The 19,344-nt window shown below is 44.3% G+C and overlaps 1 protein-coding gene across 3 annotated transcripts in view; it reads left to right on the top strand.

Moving 5' to 3' along the window:
* Tox3 (TOX high mobility group box family member 3) overlaps window positions 1–4,874 on the top strand; it is a 105,774-nt gene extending 100,900 nt beyond the window's left edge. For all 3 annotated transcript variants that reach the window (XM_041650771.1, XM_041650769.1, XM_041650770.1), the window contains exon 7: window positions 2,810–4,874. In XM_041650771.1, coding sequence (XP_041506705.1) covers window positions 2,810–3,562 — 753 coding nt within the window. In that variant the 3' untranslated portion in view covers window positions 3,563–4,874. The remainder of the gene's footprint in view (window positions 1–2,809) is intronic.
* The last annotated feature ends 14,470 nt before the right edge of the window (window positions 4,875–19,344 follow it).

A 19,344-nucleotide genomic window follows, 5' to 3' on the forward strand; every position in this document is an offset into this window, starting at 1 on the left:
GTTCTGGGGTAAACAGTTCAGACTAGTGGGCTTTCGCACTGGACTCCTCTCTTCTAAGAAGCCCGTTCTATTTCATCCTTATTGTTCTCTCAAGTCCATAAGGCCTCAAAGCCACGTTGAAAGGGCTTCCTCCCTTTCTTCTCTTGTTCACCCGAGCTGTTTCTTTTTTGTAAGACGAGCCACCACTGGCAGCTCTGCTGAATGGGATCAACAGAGGGCCTCCCGCCTTTGTTGACGGCTCTCAGGACACTTCCCACTTCATTAGAGAGAAATCGTTTATCAGGGCAATAGCGAAACCTCTTCCCTGAGATTCTGGAAGATGCACACAGGCAAATACACTGAGTCTGAACTCAGGTGTGCAGTGGATGGAGAGTAGGCTCCATGGGCTATGGGTATTGGGGTGTATGCAAGCACATAAAGGTATGGTTGATTAACAGGTGGGTAAAACAGCAGTGTGTACTTCTCAAGTGGACGAGTCTGCCTTTGGTTTGCCCAGAGGCAAGGATAGGTGACCCTCGTGAGTGAGAGTGTCAGCAAGTGACCATGTGTGAGTCTAAACCGAGAATCACTATCTGAAAGGGAAATAGCAAGTACAACTAGGATCTGTGACCAACTTAGAAGGGATAACTTAAAATATTGGAACTAGAGTTTCCAAATGTACTTTAATTACCTTTCACCAAAAGAATTTCAAAAGGGTAAATTTAAAGCTCAGTTTACTTTCTTAAATTTGGTAAATGATGTTCACAGGGACCTAGGATTTATAGTTAGAGAGATTGAAAGGAATTAAGTAATAGGTGAGGTCCGAGTTCAGAAGAATTTCAGCCTGGACCAAGGAGTGAAGTAGTCAACGACATGGTGGCCTCCCGGGAGGCAGCATCCAGTGGTACAGAGGGGTACTCCTTAGAAGAATTGACTGTTTGTGGGAAATGATGAGTTGAAGACTACCAGACTTGCCTTCATGGTGAGGATGGATGCAAACCAAATCCTGGTAGTAAGAGACCCTGGTTCATGAGAATTTGGAGGCATGAGATCTTGGTCTTCAAATATAAGGGCTGCAATGAAAGAGACTGGCAATGGGTTTGAATATTCCTCTAGAATGTGTGCCTCTGTGTGCAGAGCCCAGAACCCCCACCCCAGTCCATAAATATAATGTCTACCGAATTTAAATTTTCACAGAAGTTACTAGAAGTGTACAATTAGATTTTCAGGAAGTAAATCAGGCAAGCACCTCCACAGTCACCAGCCCTGCTTCATTTACCACTGAAGTATCACCTTAAGGCTCCCTGATGCCACTGTCCAGTGTTAACAGTTGTCATACAGTTTCATAAGTCTGAGTCACAAAGATGCACAAGTAAATATTTAAAATCATTAAAGATGTCTGATGATACGTGATTGTACCACAGTGTCCTCTACTACCCCCCCACCATTTCAAAGAACAAACCCAAAGGATGGGGAAATAGCTCAGTGGTGGTGTACCTGCCTCGCTGGTGCCTTCAGCACCACCAAAAACAAGTCAAGGCAAGCAAGTAAAGTAGAAAACTACCGATTTCATGAAAAACAAAGGGCGAAGCAGTTTTTAGGGTGAAATATTACAGCCACTTGTGCATGTGTAAAAAAAATTATTTTGGCCGGGCGGTGGTGGCGCACGCCTTTAATCCCAGCACTCGGGAGGCAGAGGCAGGCGGATCTCTGTGATTTCGAGGCCACCCTGGTCTACAAGAGCTAGTTCCAGGACAGGAACCAAAAAAGCTACGGAGAAACCCTGTCTCAAAAAAAAAAAATTAAAAAAAATTATTTTGCAGAAGTTTGTATTTGGGGCACATACATTGTTTACTGGGTTATTACATTATATGAAGTTTTAGTGTTCTCTCTTCATCTGTTCAGATTTCATTGGTACATTCTGGAAGCCTTTTGACATAGTTGTTGAACCCAAAACACTTCTAACATCACGAGAGGTTTCTATTTGGGGTCTTTGAAGACTGTAGCTATGTTTTCTTGTGTTTGAGTGGCTACTCTGGAAAATAGTTATGCAAATGGGGTCTTGACATTTTCTAGCAGTTTGGTCTCTCGTGGTGTTTGTTGTTAGTCGATACTGTGCTGAATGCAGAGTGCACAAGTTAGTTCTCCTGTCATAACTTCAACACATGTTCAGTACCACGTGATGCTGTATTGTCGAAGGGGAACTGAGAGATACATGAGCGGGTAAACATGCTCCGGTATCTGGAGATGTCCATTGGTCGAGCTGTAATCCATTGTCTTTCCACATGGGTTGCTATAATGGTTAGAATAATGAAGAATTGTTGCTTCTAGAATGTGCGTCAGTTATCTTTGACCCCAGTTAATGCTGTGTAACAAACAATCCCAATCCCCAGTAACATACAAAGATAAGCCATATCAGAGAAAGCCAGGTAGCTGGCTGGTCCTTCAGATGGAGTCCTGTCTTCTGTCTGATTGAAGGAGTAGCACACCTGTGGTTGGATGCGGACAGTGGGCTGTGAGGCACGACCATAGGTCTGTCCTTCTGTGATAGCGCTAGGTATAGAGAGTGAGAGCAAAGGGGTGCTGTCCCTTAGGGCACCAACATGGAACTGGAATAGTTTCGCTCTCATCCCGTTCCGGTAACCAGGCAAAGACACCACACCAGCCAAGGCTCACTGTGGAGCGGAGCAGATTTGACTCTGCTTAAACAGTCACATGACAAAGGCCGTGGAGACCGAGCAGCTTGAATAGTGGTGGCTATTTTCTGAGTCAGTTCATAGTATATATTTGTAGATTTTAACATTCTGGAACTTTATCCCTGTCTGTGCAGGCTGCTGCTGAATCAGCGGAGGCCCAGACTATCCGTTCTGTCCAGCAGACTCTGGCATCGACCAACCTGACGTCATCCCTCCTTCTGAACACACCACTGTCTCAGCATGGGACAGTCCCAGCCTCACCTCAGACTCTCCCACAGTCGCTCCCCAGGTCCATCGCTCCCAAACCCTTAACCATGAGACTGCCCATGAGCCAGATCGTCACATCAGTCACCATCGCAGCCAACATGCCCGCGAACATTGGGGCTCCACTGATAAGCTCCATGGGGACGACCATGGTTGGCTCAGCAGCTTCCACCCAGGTGAGTCCTTCAGTGCAAACCCAGCAGCATCAGCTACAGCTGCAGCAACAGCAACAGCAGCAGCAGCAGCAGCAACAGCAGATGCAGCAGATGCAACAGCAGCAGTTGCAGCAACACCAAATGCATCAGCAGATTCAGCAGCAGATGCAACAGCAGCATTTCCAGCACCACATGCAGCAGCACCTGCAGCAGCAGCAGCAGCATCTCCAGCAGCAGATCAACCAACAACAGCTGCAGCAGCAGCTGCAGCAGCATCTTCAGCTGCAGCAACTGCAGCACATGCAGCACCAGTCTCAGCCTTCTCCCCGGCAGCACTCCCCGGTCACCTCCCAGATCACATCCCCCATCCCTGCCATCGGCAGCCCCCAGCCAGCCTCTCAGCAGCACCAGCCTCAAATCCAGTCGCAGACACAGACTCAAGTATTACCGCAGGTCAGTATTTTCTAAGGCGCGGCACACGGATTTGAGTGCACAGAGGAGGGAAGGTGTGCAGACTGGAACTTGTAAGCTGACTCTTGTGATGCAGCAGTGTGTAACAGATCCAACGGTCCTCTCAAGTGTCTATTAGATAGGCAATAAGAACTGCAGTGTAGCTGGGAAGCGTCTTTTAGCTGACTGTACATCCCTTTGTTTTTAAACAAGAAAGCTGCGCTCTGTCATGTGCTGCCTTTTTTAATTTATTCAGGCTATACCTACAATATGTGAATCAAACCGTTTAATGAGTCTCGGACATCCTGATGACTGTAAACTGGCCTTTCCGAGTCATAGAGAGAAACAATGGCCTTATTTCTCCAGAAGGGAGTGAACCACGCTTTCAGGCTGTTTGAACTTCTGAAGCCCTAAAATAAATACTAAGTACAAAGCACAGTTGTAACTACCTGAAATATGAAGATCCTGTTTCATACAAAAATTTGTATGATGTGAATAGTTGATGGCATTTTTTTGTCATGAAAAAAATAATGTAAATCACAGACTTTTGCCAAAGCTCTTATTTTTTTTCTAAATCTCTCCAGAAAAAAAAAATGCAAGCGACTAGATTCAATTATTGACTTATTTACTTACTTCTCATTTGTATCCATGACTTCTCTGACTCAAGCCACAGTAGATGTTGTGAAGGATATCTATGGCCACTGTTAGCCCGTTATGTTCATTCCAATTAGAAGAAATGTGAATACTATATTACGTGTTTTGAGTGACAAGTTTCAAAAAATAAAAACACTGTATTTTTAAAAGGGAAATGCACTTAAATGAAACAGTTATTACAAAAGTTAAGATTTAAAAAGAAAAAGCAAGAGTTTTTATTATGATGTAATACCAGTAGAATATTGAATATTTAAAAGGCACACTACATCTGAAATAATCAATGTAAATATTTTCTTTCCGAGTTGTAAGTTTTCATATCATGTGTTGTAAAGTTTTTCCTAAACCAGGCTTTAACGTAAACACTGGTGACATACACCATTCACCGCTACATTGCTTATTGTGTTTTTATGCTGTTTTATACTTTTTTATGAGTTATGATAGCAGCAATTAAGTTGTTTGTATTTTGCTTAACTAAAACAAAATGCTTTTATCTTGCTATAGAATAAACACATTTCAGTAAAATCTGTGGACTGTATTTTGATGCAACGACAAGGACACTGTTCACTTTTCAAATAAAATGGAATGTCAAATTTTACTTTTGGTCCCTTGAATACATTAAGATGGGGAACATGGCACCAACCAGTCCTGCTTGAGCGGAGCACTGTCCTCCATTTTCATCTGGAAACACAATATTCATGACCAAGAATTCGGATTTTACAGCCAAACACCAGGGCCCTCAAAAAAAGATGGGAACTGTTTGGGGTTTTTTTTTTTTGGTAATTATATTTTTGTTGATATGTAAATGTGATACAAATTATTTCCATATAAAATACAGGTAAGATACAAATATATTTATGTAAGGGGAAAAGCAGTTCAGGGCTAGCACTGGCTGCCATTGTACTGTTATTTCTATTAAAATGAATGGTTGGTCCTCATTTTGAGGCCAAAATAAGGATTTCGATGCCCATTTCCCCCCTTTTCCTCCGCTCCGTGGTGGCTTCTCCCTGAGCTGTGTGACCAGGATCCCCAATTGTCTTGCATGATTAATTACAGCATCTGTCCTGTCTGAAGCTGTAATGAAGAGGTCTTGATAAAAATTGCAAATTACCACTGGCAACAGTCTTCAACTGCTTATGATAAAATGAAAATTAAAAACAGCAGTGTCAGCCCTGACTGGAATCCTAACCTGGAAAGGGAGTGTGTGCATGGCAGCCTCCATTGCTACTGTGTGCAAGATGTTCAGAAATAATAGAATATGGATTCCTCCAAGTTGTTGTACTTCAAAGATTATTTACTGTATGTTGTGGGTTATGAATAATGAATTTTTCTTTCAATATTTCATAATCCTCTCATACTCTGTATTATGTACAAATATTGAACAGCGAGAGATTCTGATTATAAATTTATAGGCTTCTTGCTGTAGAAAAATTTATGTCTAAATTGAAGCTTTTCATAAGATGTATTAGTTGACAGGTATCAGTGTTCAAACAGTCCTAGAAAGATGCCTGACCGCATCTACAAGGGCCCAATTGTGCTCCACAAAGCAGTGAGCTGCCTGCCGGAGACCCATCAGGGCCAAAGCCAGTGCTCAGAGCCTCTCTGAATGGAAATCAACATTACATAGCAATAAGAAGCATTTGATATTCTGTTGTGGGACCTTTAGACAAATGCCTTCAAAATTAATTGCTAGACTACATGTGACAGTAATTGTGTCTTAGTTCTATAATTGTCATTTTGAAAACCCATGAAGTATTGCTGGAGAAAAAAATGTCGCCAGTGATGAGCCTTAATTGCACACGAAGTCTGTTTGCAACTGTTTCCGTTTGAGGCAGGTGTCACCGCAGCTACTGCAGGAGCTTTTTTTCCCCTATAAATCTTAGATTTTTATCACATTTTGTCAAATTATATAAAGCTACTGATGGTCCGTTCCAGGGGAAGAAAAAGATAGTTTAATTACTACAGTTAGAAAAATTAATCACCAGGCAAAACTGTGTATTGAAAACATCAAAAGACTGGGATGGTGTAACGAGTCCCCCACTCTCGTTACCAACTTGTTTTAATCAGGCTTCACAATATGACTGCTGTTGTACTTCAGTTGACACGAGGGACTGGTTTCTGGCCCCGCAACGAAATAAGGTTTTGGTACCTCTCTCTTTAGTAGGTCAGAAATGAATCCGTCTGGGTGGTGAAAATCAGTACAAGAAGCATGGTGCCCTCTTGGGGAGACTCCTTAAGTGCTCCAGGGACGTTAAGAATCTCCCCTCCCCAAGCCCCATCTCCATCACACGCACCTCATCTCTCCCTTGTTGTGGGGACATTATTTGATCACTTTAGCTGACTGCGTTCCCTTCCTGTGTTCACCTGTACGGCCTCGTCTGAGGAAAGTGCATAAGGACTTTTTCATTTTCAGCTGACACGGGGTCATTAGTTCCTGACTCAAAGAACAGGAACTTTAAATGCCTTCGTGCAGCATAATTTCTGCAATATATTACCACCTGACGGCGGTCTGAAGGCTTTCGAGACAGATGGATTAATATCTCAAGTTGAAGTAGGAGTCCTGCGCTGTCCACTCAGCGGGCTCCAGACATCTGAATGGCCTCTTCCCCGCTCTCACTTCACAGAGCATTTTCAGCGCTGGACTTCAATCTAACCTTTCCTCCCCCCCTCACCCACCCCCTTTGTTTGGCTTTTGTTTTGCAACAGCTGTTATTATCGTTTTTGGTCAGCTGTGATTGCTGGAGGCAAAATAGGACCAGATGGTGTTTTGCTATGCATGAATGGAGCATTAGAGGAGTTGGGACTGAATAGGCCAAGTTTGAATGGTGTCTATGCACCACCTGCCTGCCTTAGCTGGGGTATACACATCACGGTAGCGTGATCTGTCTCAGACCTACTAGACTCAGACGGGAAAGTGGCGAGCTGGGGTGGAGGGTTCCCCCGTATTTATTGATCTTCCATGCACTCACAGAATAATGTACTGTACAGTCCATTTGAGTTAATTGCATGGGACACAGCACGGACATGTAATTCATCACCCTAGAATTCTGCTTCACTTTAAGGACCTCATTGCTCCTTCACACACATATACATGCACACACACGCACACACACACGTGCGCATGCGTGCACACAAGCAAGAGTGGGAAGAGAGAGTGAATCAGCACAAGGTTAAAAGAATTTTCTAAAGTGTAACAGACAGGCTTAAGACTCTGAGGCTGAGGTTGGTGCAGGGACGGGGGTGTGGTTTAAGACACTTGAAAAGTGATTTTTGTCAGCAGGGATACATCGTGAAGAAACCTACACTCTTGATGCAGAAGTTCTCAGAAGGGTAGGTTCTCCCTGGAGTGCTGCATGGGTACTACTCAACCAGACTTGGAGGGGTTTTTTTTTTTTGTTTGTTTTTTTCTTCAGAAAACACCCTTAACCCCATGAGTTTTGCTCTGTAGCCTTCAAACTAAGCTCAAGGACACGCGTGTTCCCTGAGTGCTAAAGCTGGTGGGTGAGTTTTATCTGTGTAGACTACGAGCCTACAGGTGTGTGGTTGTGGGTGTTCCTGAGGAACCCCTAAGCCACCTGGGAGATGTGGAATCAGATATGCAGGCAGACAGCTCCATTTGCCTTGGGCCCTAATTACTTAAATTTACTTCCGCAGCATGCAGAGCTCTGTGATGGGTCCCAGAGGAAAGGCAGAGATAAAGAGCACCTTCTGTTTACTTGGTACATGTTTAAAATTTCCCCTAATAAAGACTTAAAAAAATCCTAACAGGCCGTCGTCCTTCAATGGAGTTTTCCTTTTCCCTCCTTGGGGCAGAGAAGGTCCCACGGCACCGACTGATTAGGTGTGCCAACAGGAGCCGAAAAACGAATGTGTGTGATTTCCTCTTTAATCTGAGAAGAGGAAAATTCTCACTAGAAGGAGAGATGGCGCTGGGCAGGCGGCAGGTACTGGAGAAAGCTGCATGGAATCTGTGGTGCTTAGGAGGCATCTTGGGGTGGGGGTGGGGCTGTCAGACGGCAAGATGGAAGTCTTGACCTAAAAGAGGAGACATCTCCAGCCTGGGGGTGGGAGGAGGTGGGAGGGGAGAGAAGACTCAGGTTGGAAGTAACTGGTACTTAACAGCGATGGAAGAGGAACCGGAAGTCCAGGTAGGAACCGGAAATCCAGGTACTTCAGAGCGGCAGAATTGGACACGTGCTGTTCTTGCGAAGGTGAGCAGGAGAAAGAACTGGAAAGGGAGATGGGTTTGGCATTTGTTGATTTGCTGAGGCATTTTGTTGGACTCGGGCTTTAAAGGTGTTCGAGTGACAAAGGCAGGCTTAGATACAAAAAGGGTGTGATCCAATTGGCATTAAAACCTGAAAGAAGAATTGATCGGGATCCCCATTTGAGAGCGTACCTCAATATTTGGTAATTCACATTGCTCCATGCTCCCTCCTACCACACCCTCTTCTTCAAGGTGCATCACCTCCACCACAAAAGCCAGATCAAGGCAAGCTTTTGGTGGCCACAGTCCCTTACCCTTATGTTAGTAAGCATAGAGAGAGTTCATCTTCCGAGTCTGCTGTGGAAAGAAAGCTATTTTCCCTACTGGTAAAAGTCCCTCTCGCTTGAACTCCAACATGACAAACGATGAAAAGCAACCCTGGCTTTGTTGCTAAGTCAAACCTCAGGCAGCACTAGGGGTTTATGTATGGGGGGGTGGGGGGTGGTTATGGGGTCAATTTGGTTTCAAAAGAGAACCTTCACAGAGAGAGGATGGCGTGTGGATGTGCACCCCTTAGCAAACCGAATAATGCTCTTTTGTAAAATGCCTTCTTTTTAGCGCTTGTATATCCTTTACCATGAGTGCCAACTCCTTCCATCTCTCAGCCAGGTGAGGTGGGAGTTGATGCATAACAAATGAGGAAACTGAGGCACAGAGAGGAACCATGGCTTGTTCCCATATCCATTCACAAGAGGCAGAAGCAGAACTAGAATAGAATAAGTTCACTGCAGTGGCCTGTCAATTTCATTCTCTTTCAAACACCTGAATACCCATGGCATTTGTATGTGTATTTATGTGTGAGGGTGTAGGGTGTCTAATGTGTGCTTGTGGGTGAAAATGGGTGACAGGAATCCATCACAACACTAAACAAGAGTAATTAATCCATGCTTTCCCCATGGCTAGGCAAGCAGCAAGCCAGAGCAAGTGCCACCTAACCCATGTTCTCAATGGGGCACTGTGCCACATGGCACCTTATTTTGGTGTGAATACTTTCCAGTCTGATTGTCCTCACTGCCACAGGGTCTTTCTATCATTGTCTTGTATTCTGGCAAATGGCTTTGACTTGTGTTCAGGTATTAGGGCACTAGGTGCCAATGCCAGGGCAGAGGGTTTCTTGCTTCACATGTATACGAAAGAGTGAGTATTGAGGAAGACGGCAAGGAGAAAGTCAAAGATGGAAAGTCAAGTGGGTTTTAAGGAGCTCAGGGAATTGATCTGCTCCATGTGGAGAGAGTAGGGGTGTTGGGGGGTAGGTGTTCCTGAGAACGGTGCAGCAACCACCCGGTACCACCCTTCCTGAGTTTCCCCTCCATCTCTGAGAAACATGTGCCTTTGCTGGGTCTGGTGACTTTGACCCAGCTACTTGTCAAAGGCAAGATGTCTCTTGTCAGCAAATTTTATTATTGCCTTGATTTAAAATAAAGCACTAAAACTACCTCGCAACTGGTCACTTGCCAAGACTGAGTAGACTTGAATTCTAAACATGCCACCATGGAATGCCAGCCCTGAGCACTCTGTGAGCAAATTTTCTGGGCCTTCACTTACACGGTCTTTGAGTGACTTATCTAGACTCAACACCGTAGCTGTTATTTTGAGATCTGGGTCTTGGGTTTATTTTCAGATTTCTGCCCTACATTTTCTTTCCAGTCAGTTTGCCTTGCATCCAAGGATATATTGTTACCCAGAAAGATGCTCTTTGATAGCATTCCCTGTTACATGTCACTTCTGTCTTCCCTATGACACGCAGAGAGAGCCTTCATTCTCAGTTTGTCACAATGAGCGAGAATGGTGCCATGTCCTAAACCTGCCTTAATTGGTAATTTGCAAATTTGACACAAGATCTTAGTCCAAATTACTCAGGCCTGCTGTGCTACGACTCACCCCCACTCCCCATCCTTAATCCTCTCCTCTGTAATTGGTATTGAGCATGTGGAGCCCCCAGGGACAAATAACAGCATCTGACGAAATTGCCTACCTACAGGCTGACCTCTTGTGCACTTTTGGATGCCGAATGAAGACATCCATCTTTGAACATTGGGACAGTACCTGGAAGAGAGAAGGCACCATTTTGTCCATAATAACATATTTGTAAACCATGCCCAAGTGCTGGCATACCTAGCTGGCAACTTGTTATGATGTTCAGAATATTCTGGCCAATAAACATGAGTTCAAGTGCAGTTCTTCCCAAAGCAGAGCCTAATTCCATGCATGGGTACCATATCCTCAGGAAGCAAGTAAAACCAGCTTTGCCTTAACTCTACCATCTCTCTACCCTGCTCCCCTCCCCCCAAAAAAGAAGCAAAAGAGCTACCTAGCTTAACTCCTAAAAATATTGATTGGTAGGGAGATCAGAACTCTGTCAACAAAATATTACAAGATCTAAATATGCTAAATTTTGGTGACCGTATTTGCTTCTAGATCATCAAAAGCCCAGAAAGAGTAACCTGGGTTCCCCATTAGCTGCTAGACACAAACAGTCAATCCAAACACAATACCTTTTGAGAATGGGCACAAATGATGTTTGGTGGATTCAACTGGCTTGCTTCCTGCTAAGATGTTTCTGTTTATTTGTAGATTGTGCCTACATCTGTATGCTATCTGATTGTTGGACAAAAAGAAAAAGGAAAAGGAAAAACAAGCAAAACAAAACACTTGGCTCAGTTCTTCTCTGGACCAGCCTCTTGAATGAGGTTCCGAGTTATCTCAGACAAGAACTTTTCAGAATTTTGTTTTAGATATTACCCTCTTTTTTAAAAAAAATTTATGTGGTGAGGACGAGGAGCAAGCTCCATCTGATACTTCTGGAGGTACAGCCTTGCCAGCACTCCGCAAAGGGACCCTGAGGATGCAGCACCCCTGGCCAGCTTTAAGTGCTTAGCTCCCTGGCTCTTCCCTCACGCCCCAAACACTTTGCAGCACAAAATCCATTCCATGCAAAACAAAGACTCTGCAAATGTGGGCCAGCATTCTGGGCACCTGGGGCATGGTGCCCGCAGTGAGTCTTTCTACCCTGGTACCCAAGCGAGAAGTCCAAGATGGAGCACACACAACATGGAAGATCATCTGGGAGAGGTGGTGGGTAGGGACTCTAACATCAGCCGTGAAAATGGCCCCGGAATGAATCAACTACATTTGGTATGTCTGTGTTCTTAGAACAGCTAAGGGTTTTATGTTTCATGCAGATGGTGTTTATGTAGAGTTTGCGAGCTCAGCGTGAGGAGCAGTCGTAAAACAGACTGGGGTTTGGTACAGTTAGGCACAATTACTATTGTATAATTGAATGCCATAGCTATTATAGGAAAATATTTTAAGAAGTAAGCTCTGCTCATACTTCCACAGTAGTCCTTAATAATAAGAGATGTGATGTAAACATCGTAACACATTTTATGATGATGTTTACAAACTTATTCGAGGTTTGGCAGAATTGCAAACCTTGTCTGGGTTTGCTTTCTTGCACTCTTGGTGAAAACAGTTTCCCTTAGGTTTGGTAACAGGCTCTGGAGTCACCCATGAGACCTCAGAAGCCAACCTCATCAGGCACCCACATGAACAGGTGGATGTGCATAGCAATATTTATCATTTATAGAAGACAGGAAGTGCAGGCCACTCTGTGGAGTGCTTACACTGGCCTGAACTGTGACAGATGTCACATCTGCACGTGCTCACTAGAATCTTTCTGGGTAAAGATGATGAATTTAGAAGATCTTATCATCAGATACGATTATTCTTCCTACTAGGAGAAAGGGGTGAATGTATGTCCCTCATGGTCCAGCTCGCTACAAAACAGCCATTCAAAAACTCACTGTTTTATTCTTTTTATTAAGCTATATAGTTTTCTCTGCTTCCCTCCCTTCCTCCCGCCTTCCCTTCTACCGTCTTCTATGATCCCCACACTCCCAATTTACTCAGGAGATCTTGTCTTTTTTTACTTCCCATGTAGATTAGATCCATGTATGTCTCTCTTAGAGTCTTTTGTTGTCTAGGTTCTCTGGGGTTGTGAATTGTAGGCTAGTTTTGCTTTGCTTTATATCTAAAAGCCACTCCTGAGTGAGTACATATTATATTTGTCTTTCTGGGTCTGGGTTACCTCACTTAATATGATATTTTCTAGATTTATCCATTTGCCCTCAAATTTCAAGATGTCATTATTGTTTTTCACTATGTAGTATTCAATTGTGTAAATGTGCCACATTTTCTTTATACATTCTTTTGTCAAGGGACATTTAGGTTGTTTCCAGGTTCTGGATATTGCAAATAGTGCTGCTATTTGCATATAGCAAATATGCTATATGCATAGCATATAGTTGAGCATATAGTGAACATAGTTGAGCCCATGTCCTTGTGGTATGATTGAGCATCCATTGAGTATATACCCAAAAGTGGCATTGCTGGGTCTTGAGGCAGGTTGTTCTCTAATTTTCTGAGAAGTCGCCATACCATTTTCCAAAGCAGCTGTACCATTTTGCACTCCCACCAGCAATGGAGGATCTTCATAAACCCCACATCAGACAGAGGGCTGATCTCCAAAATATGCAAAGAACTCATGAAACTGGTCATCAAAAGAACAAATAATCCAATAAAAAAAGGGGGTACAGACCTAAACAGAGAACTCTCAACAGGTGAATCTAAAATGGCTGAAAGACACTTAAAGAAATATTCAACATCCTTAGCCATCAGAGAAATGCAAATCAAAACATTTCTGAGATTCCATCTTACACCTGTAAGAATGGTCAAGATCAAAAACACTAATAACAGCTTATGCTGGAGAGGATGTGGGATAAAGGAAACACTCCTCCATTGTTGGTGGGAGTGCAAACAGGTAAAAAAAAAAAAAACCCTCTTTTTTTAAGTTTTGAAAAATTCCCTTTAATTGTGTTCATAAAAGAGCTCTTTGTTCTTGGACACAGCAGGGGACAGTAGAACATATGAATAAATGGCTTCAGTGGCAGCCTTTCAACTTGTATGTGCCATATGCACATATGGATGTGTGTGTTTAGGTCAGGGGTCCTTTTCATGTCTTCCTCAACCACTTCTTCTCTTAGTTCTTTGTGAGACCAGGTCTCTGATCCTGGAATTTATAAACTGGGCTGGACTAGTTGTCCAGAAAGCCACAGTGTTCTTCCTGGCTCTCCCTCCCTAGTGAGTCTCACGACAAGCATAGCTGCTTGGTCTTCTGGCTGCGTGCTGGGCAGTCAAACGCTGCTTACTTTAGCCCTGAGCCATCTTCCTTGTTCCTGGTCTTTTTCTCTAGAATCACATGGATGGTCACAGCAATCCTCGCTGCCACTTGGTCCCTCTTCCTCAGCTGAACTCTGCTTGAGACCTAGGACAATTGAGAAGAGTTGACAACTAGAGGCTTTATCCAGTCTTGACTAACATTCTGATTTTCGCTATGAGGTGTGAAGTGTGCTCACTCTCCGAGCATTGCTGTCGTTTCAATGATTTCTGATGCAGAGGAATGCAGGACCACCTGGAGAATGTTACTAGTCCAAGTCTGCCTCCCAGTGTTCTCATGGCAATGCCCTTGACCAGGCCACAGCAGACAGAGCATCTTGTGCCTTGGATGTGAGAGAGTGACAGTAAGCTCCCTAGTCATGTGGGAGTCTAGTGATCAATGTCCCAAACCCTGATGGAAACAACCCGTTTTCGATAGGCTTCTGGAAGGGAATGCTTCCATGCGGCCTTCTGGTTCTGGAGGAGGAAGGTCGTGAAGTATGGTTTTCTGCCTGACTGTGTAGCTTTGGCCTTTCAGAGATTCTCGGCTGTCTCACTGTCTTCTGTGCTTGGAAAACGGCCAGCAATGCTTCTGATTTGATGAGAACAGCAACGCGTACAATGAACTCCAGAATCAGCTCCCCGTGAGGAGCATGGGATGGCTTAGTGAGCAAGGATGCTTGGGATTTTGCCCATTTAGGCTTCACGCTGATGTCTGACATTCTTTTTTTTTTCCTTGCTAACACACGCTAACATATGCATACGTATTTAGGAACGGATGTATCTGGCCTATGTATTGCAAGTGTTTGATTGTAACTGTGCCGTCCCACCAACCTGACTTCATTCCAGGGTACAAGCAGCCCAAGGGACTGTTAATAAAAGGAAACAGTGTCCTCTCTGATGGAACTGCAGTATTTAGGGGTTTCTTTTAAACACTGCAGCTTCCACTATTAGTTCACCGTGAATGCCTTACCTATTAATATTCTCATCTTTTCAGGCTTCTTAATATTGTGGCTTCTGTGTAGGCTCTATGAAATAGATTATTTATCTGACTTCTTCCCCTTTATCCCCATCATCTCATTGGCTCATATATAAGCATAATGTTCCTCAAACGAGTCATTCACTCTTACATCCACTCAGCAAATATTTACCTGGCTCTCTTTTTTACAGTGTTAGATTCTGATAGAACGTGCAGTTCCCTTATTTCTGTATTTGAGGACTCGGTGAAATGTTAGAAATAGAAATAAGCAGGGCTATAGGGAGGGTCCAGGAGTGCCGACAGAACTGAGAACTAGCTTGAATGGGGTAGTCAGTGAAGGGCTCAATGAGAAAGTGCTACGGAAGAGGGACCAAGTCCCCCGTCTGCCGGGGGTAGAACACTCCAGGCAAGGAGATCTGACTCTAGGGTTTCCTGGTGTCCAGTTTGAGGCCCTGCAAGGCAGCCAGGGTCGCTGGAAGGCAAAGGTGGGAACAAAAGTGAACAAGATCCAGGTGGGAGACTGAAAGGAATACTGTGGGGGGTGGAGCTCTATAGTGGTCCCCAACAGCTGCACATCCTTTAGGGGCAGTCTCCATACAATGTGGCTAAAACGAGGTCATCAATATTCTCTCTCTCTCTCTCTCTCTCTCTCTCTCTCTCTCTCTCTCTCTCTCTCTGTCTCAGGCTTGTAGATCAAGATGTGAACTCTCAGCTATCCCTATTACCCTGCCATCATGGACTTTAACCTTCTGAAACCATGAGCCAAACCAAACACTGTCTTTTATAAGTTCCCTTGGTCTTGGTGTTTTATCACAGCAGTAGAAAAATAATTCAGATACATGGCAAATGTTTTTACCTGCTGAGTCATCTTGCTGTCCCAATTTCTCAACAGGGAAGCCTAAGAAAGTTAGAAAAGATTGCTTTTTGTTCAGTATACAGAAGCTTAGCATCTCATGTTTCAATACCTTGTGAATATTTGGAAGGTTATGGAACTCTAGCCTCCCCAGTCACCTCCCAACTTCCAAAGGTAGTCCTAGCAGTTGCCCGAGATGATCAAATCTTTCAAGTATGAGAAGCAGAGCCATCCCCAGCCCCCTGGGCTGCATCTCCCAATGTAATTCCTAGATATCCTTCTTCAGCAAGTCCTCGCTAATCCATAGCTCTCTCTTGGATGGACTTGCCATCTGGCCTCCTGCTGGCCTAATGAGGAACAGGTTGTTCAGGATGCGAGCAGTTTTAGGGTTCATACACTCTGATCTCCTCTCTTCTTGAGCCAGCCATGGCAGGTCAATGAATTCACAAATAAGCACTTGATGGCTGTGTAATTCGTTATGTTAGTCTGGGCTGACTTCAGATCCAGGGAATACCAAGTCCAGTTCTCAGATTTGTGTCCCTTTAACGCACAAGCTGGGCCCACAACAGATGCTTTTAAGATTTATGGATTCTCTTTATGTAACATCGATAATACTACACGTAGCTCCAGAGCCAGGCATTTCTTAGCAGCTTTGTCGGGGGAAATGACAGTGACTGCAACCAGTCTGACCCAGCCTCAGAAGCATCTAGTTAGTCCCCCAAATGCAACCAGATGGAAAGAAGATGGGAAAGGAGAATTGAATTGTTTATATTTCCCATGATGGCCCCCCTGAAATGGTCACAGTATTGGCCACAATTCTCAAGAGTGTCTTGAACTTATACACTTAGGCCCAGCTCCTTCTCACTAGTGGGAAGAAATGCCAAACATAGTAGGCCTGACCCAGCTTTCCTTACCCTCAAGAAAACCCACCCCTATCCCCCACAATTATCTTTCTCTGGCATCATTTCAGCCCTTTTGGAATATCCTATGAGGATCAAATGCCTTTTCTTGCTCTAAGTTGAAGTGGTTCTGCACCTTGCTGCTCAGATGTCTTCGGCTACTTGGGAGGACAATGCTTTCTAATTCTTTAGAAGCCCACAGCAGGTGCTCGATAGGCGGTTTTTAAAGAAAACAAAATTAACAAAACACATTATTCTGTCCATTCCTGCTTTAATTAGGACTCTCAATTGCCAGAGATAAAAACCCACATCAAATTGGCTTAGGGAGAATAAGGGAATTTATTTGCTTGTATAACTGAAAAGTCCAGGGACAGGACTAGCTTCAGGCGCAGCTGTGCCAACAGCACAAACAAGTGATCAGGACTCATTTTCTGTCCATGTCTTTGCTCCGATTTCTTCAATGCTATTTTTCATCCTTGGATCTCAGTCAATGCCTCCTAGAAGCCCAGCTCACAATACTCCTATTGCTAACATCCCCAGCCTAAAAGAGAACGGTCCTTTTATTTCACCATCTTAGTGATAACCCCACCACTTTAAATCGATTCTGATGAGGTCTTGCTCCCAAGCTCGGAGTCAGTCTGTTGGCTAGTGTAATGTATCGATGTGATTGTGTAGACTCAAGTCACCTGTCCATGCATAGAACTGATAAGTGACTCCAGACCACCACGGAAGCGTGAACTGAGTTTGGGGAGAGCTTCTTCCTCTGTGGGAAAGCAAAGCATCGTTGTCAGAAGAACAAGGAGATGCCAGAGGCAGTAATCATACATGTTGTTCTTAATTTTTGGCTGGCTTTCTTGTCTGCGGATTAGAGGGTAAAGACGTTAGGAGAGGAAGAAGACACAGACACGCGGCGGTCCCACGTGGGTGCACTTTAATGGGGAGGGGTAACAGGCAGGTAAAAGGTGTGCAAACACGATGGGAAAGGCGGGGAGAGAGAGAGAGGAGAGAAGAGAGAGAGAGAGAGAGAGAGAGAGAGAGAGAGGGGTCGTAGGACCCTCGCTTTTTAACGAGGAATACAAAGGCTTCTGGGAATATGTCCGTATCCAGGAGAACGCTGGGAACTGTAGTTCCGCAAAGGAACAACAATACACATGACCCATTTTCTGTCGAAATCCTTTTCAGGTTGATGACTGATAATAAAGCAGCCAGTAGGAACCTGGGAAAGAGGGAAACTTGTCTTAGGTGTGTGCCAAAATAATTAGTTTTGTGGCTTTGGTAACGCGTTCACCCCGCTACTCTCAGTCTGCCTTTCATGGTGCCTGCAGGCGACGCCCACAGTCAGTCTCCAGTGAGGCTCTATACCCTGCCTGTTGCTCAGATTCCTGTCTTTGGTTTTATGCTTAAAAGAAGAAGACAAATTCTTCTCTGCAGAATGCACCGAGCGCTCCTGCTGCACTTGCCTCCTCTTGTTAGCGTCCCTGTGTGGCTGTTGAATAAATGATTGAACACGGGACACTGTTTAATCTTCCTAACAATAGCGCCCCAAACATCCAACACTGTCAGATGCTTTCCTGGCATTTGAAAATATGCCTGCAGCAAAACCATCTATTGAATTTTTACTGTGACTAAGACCTTGTGGACAAAGAAGACTATCTGTTAAGCTGCCATCATTTGGCAAAAATCAATCCTCCTGGGGCCTCCTGGAGGGATAGCAGAACACATAGAAAGTGACCCCCAAAGGCCAGCCTGGAGAGGGTGGGTGCTGGGGCTTCCCCAGGCTCGAGATTTGATGCTTTTCAAAGAGCACAGGGTGTGTGTGGTGTGGGGTTGGGGGACACACTGCCAGTTTGGGACATGTCAGGATACAATCTGTGGCTGGGAGAAAGAGTAGTCGCTGGCAGCTGGGGACACAGCATTTGTCTCTGGGAGGCAGTTGGCTGCTTCACAATTGCTCTGTGCAAACTCCAGATCCAGGTTGGATCTGTTCTGGGGGACTCCCTCCAATTTTGCAGAAAATTAAAATATGATTGATACGGCACTTCCGAACTTCAGGTGAGTTTTAAGAACTGGACAATGAAATCTGCATAGTTTGGCTTATTTATTAACAATAGACAACAGTACACAGCAATGGACTTCTGCTCTTGGTGGTTTCTCTCTCTCTAGGACTGGCTCCTGACACATGGACAGTATTCTTCAATGTAGCTCTCCCAACTCAAGCTGATAGTCTCAGAACAGACACTTGTCCCTGAGTGAGCCAATCAGTTTAGCCCACCCTGGGGTTTTCCAATTGAAACAGAGACTGACTTCCAGTGGAATGAAGTTAATGTGTTACTATCTGTAATGGTTCTGATCTTTCCAACTAAGGATATAAATTCCAGGCTTCTCCTCCCAAAACTCAGGTTCCCTGGGTATGACTCAGGAATCAATGTTTCACCAAGCATCCCAGTATGACTGTTGCCATTGTGTTGATTTTGGAAAACACTCATTCAAGATGGCCTGAGAATCTCAACCATGGCATCTTTGGAGCAGGCTTAGCGCTTCCTTCTTGGGTCCATTATGGGAGACAATTCTTTCTTCCATAGAACCCTACTGAATTCCCTTCGCAGGGAATTCTCTTTCCCAGAGTTGGCAGGGAAGCAGAGCACTTACCTAGCCTCTTCAAGGCCCTGAGTTCAGTTCCCAGAACTGAAAAACAAAAGCTTTCATAAACTTACTAGAGTTGGTTTCTGTTACTTATGATAATAGAATTCTAACTTTAAAAACACCGTTGAGTCTCTAGCCAAAGTATTACCTATTGAAATCAGAGACTAGAAGAAGTAGTCTACAAACATGGCAAGGCCACGATGAGGTCACTGAATGAAGCCACTAGCTAGCTGGCTGGGGTGAGGTCAGTTTTCTTGAGCCATATTCATTTGCATGGGGGAGGAGAAACATGGC

This window comes from Microtus oregoni, unplaced genomic scaffold, assembly GCF_018167655.1.
Source record: "Microtus oregoni isolate MIOR12 unplaced genomic scaffold, Mior012 000004F_ref0000308, whole genome shotgun sequence".
NCBI classification, from domain to species: domain Eukaryota; kingdom Metazoa; phylum Chordata; class Mammalia; order Rodentia; family Cricetidae; genus Microtus; species Microtus oregoni.